This window comes from Diaphorina citri, unplaced genomic scaffold (genome assembly GCF_000475195.1).
Source record: "Diaphorina citri unplaced genomic scaffold, Diaci psyllid genome assembly version 1.1 scaffold6312, whole genome shotgun sequence".
Lineage (NCBI taxonomy): Eukaryota > Metazoa > Arthropoda > Insecta > Hemiptera > Psyllidae > Diaphorina > Diaphorina citri.
In genome coordinates this window covers 9,949-10,965 of record NW_007383688.1, presented here as the reverse complement: position 1 = coordinate 10,965, position 1,017 = coordinate 9,949, and the positions used below count along the sequence as shown (strand labels likewise).

General features: G+C 35.0%; 1 protein-coding gene across 1 annotated transcript in view; it reads left to right on the top strand.

Moving 5' to 3' along the window:
* The first annotated feature begins 210 nt into the window (after positions 1 to 210).
* The window catches only part of LOC103521938 (transcription initiation factor TFIID subunit 13-like), a 10,234-nt gene continuing 9,427 nt past the window's right edge, over positions 211 to 1,017 (top strand). The window contains exon 1 of the mRNA XM_008487042.3: positions 211 to 332. Coding sequence (XP_008485264.1) covers positions 277 to 332 — 56 coding nt within the window. The 5' untranslated portion in view covers positions 211 to 276. The remainder of the gene's footprint in view (positions 333 to 1,017) is intronic.

Here is a 1,017-nt window from a genome sequence, read left to right as displayed (position 1 = left end):
GGTTCGATTTCCGCCGGATTTTATCCTGAACGGATAATATTCGTTATCGGAACGGCTGGCTTTCTCCCATCTTGTCTTTCTTCTCTCTTTGATTTCGGGACTATAAGACCTTAGCAGTTACAGTTCCCTCTTTTAAAACTATTAAAAAAAAAACTAATAATTACGTATTTTATTGTTTATTTGTTTACATTTATAATTAGGTGGAAATAATTGAACCACATAAACTTTAAACAGTTATTGATTAATTATATTTGCGTTTTTCAGACTCAGAAAGCAATGGAGATGGGCAGAACAGGACGTGTGCAAGTGGAGGACATCGTTTTCCTGGTGAGGAAGGATAACAGGAAATATGCTCGAGTCAAGGATTTGCTTACCATGAATGAAGAGCTGAAGAAGGCTAGGAAAGCTTTCGATGAGGTCAAATTTGTGACAAATGCATAAATGGAGAGCTTTACTTGAGGTCTATGAAACAAGACCCATTTGTTAATAGAAAACAGAGGGGAAATGACCATTTTTTCATTGACGTCCTCATAATAAATAGAGATGATGTGGGTTGAAAGCTGCACAGTTTGTTTTTGAAAATTTGATTATTTTATTGGACGGATGAAAAAAAAAAAAAACAGGATAATAAGCTTTTGATAAAGTCAAGATAGTCCAAAAGTTTTTTTTCAAAATAAGAATCCACAACCGCTGCACCGGCTAGAGTCCACCGGTTGATGTAACACTGGTGGATTGGTGGATAAAAAAAACTCAATTTTTATCATTTCAAAAAATTTGGATCTTTTACTAGCCCAACCTTAATGTTATAGCTTTATATTTTTATAAAACTCGTTGAAAACTTGAAAATAAACAAAAAAGTGCGTCACCACAAAAAAAAGTGCGTCACCAATCGAATCAACCAGCTCGAGGAGGTGGTGGATCTCAAGAGCTAAACGTTTAGTTTGGTGGAAAGTCACAATCAAGCGTTTAGTAAAAAAAACTTTTATTTTGTCATTTGGTGGATTGGTTGATCAACCG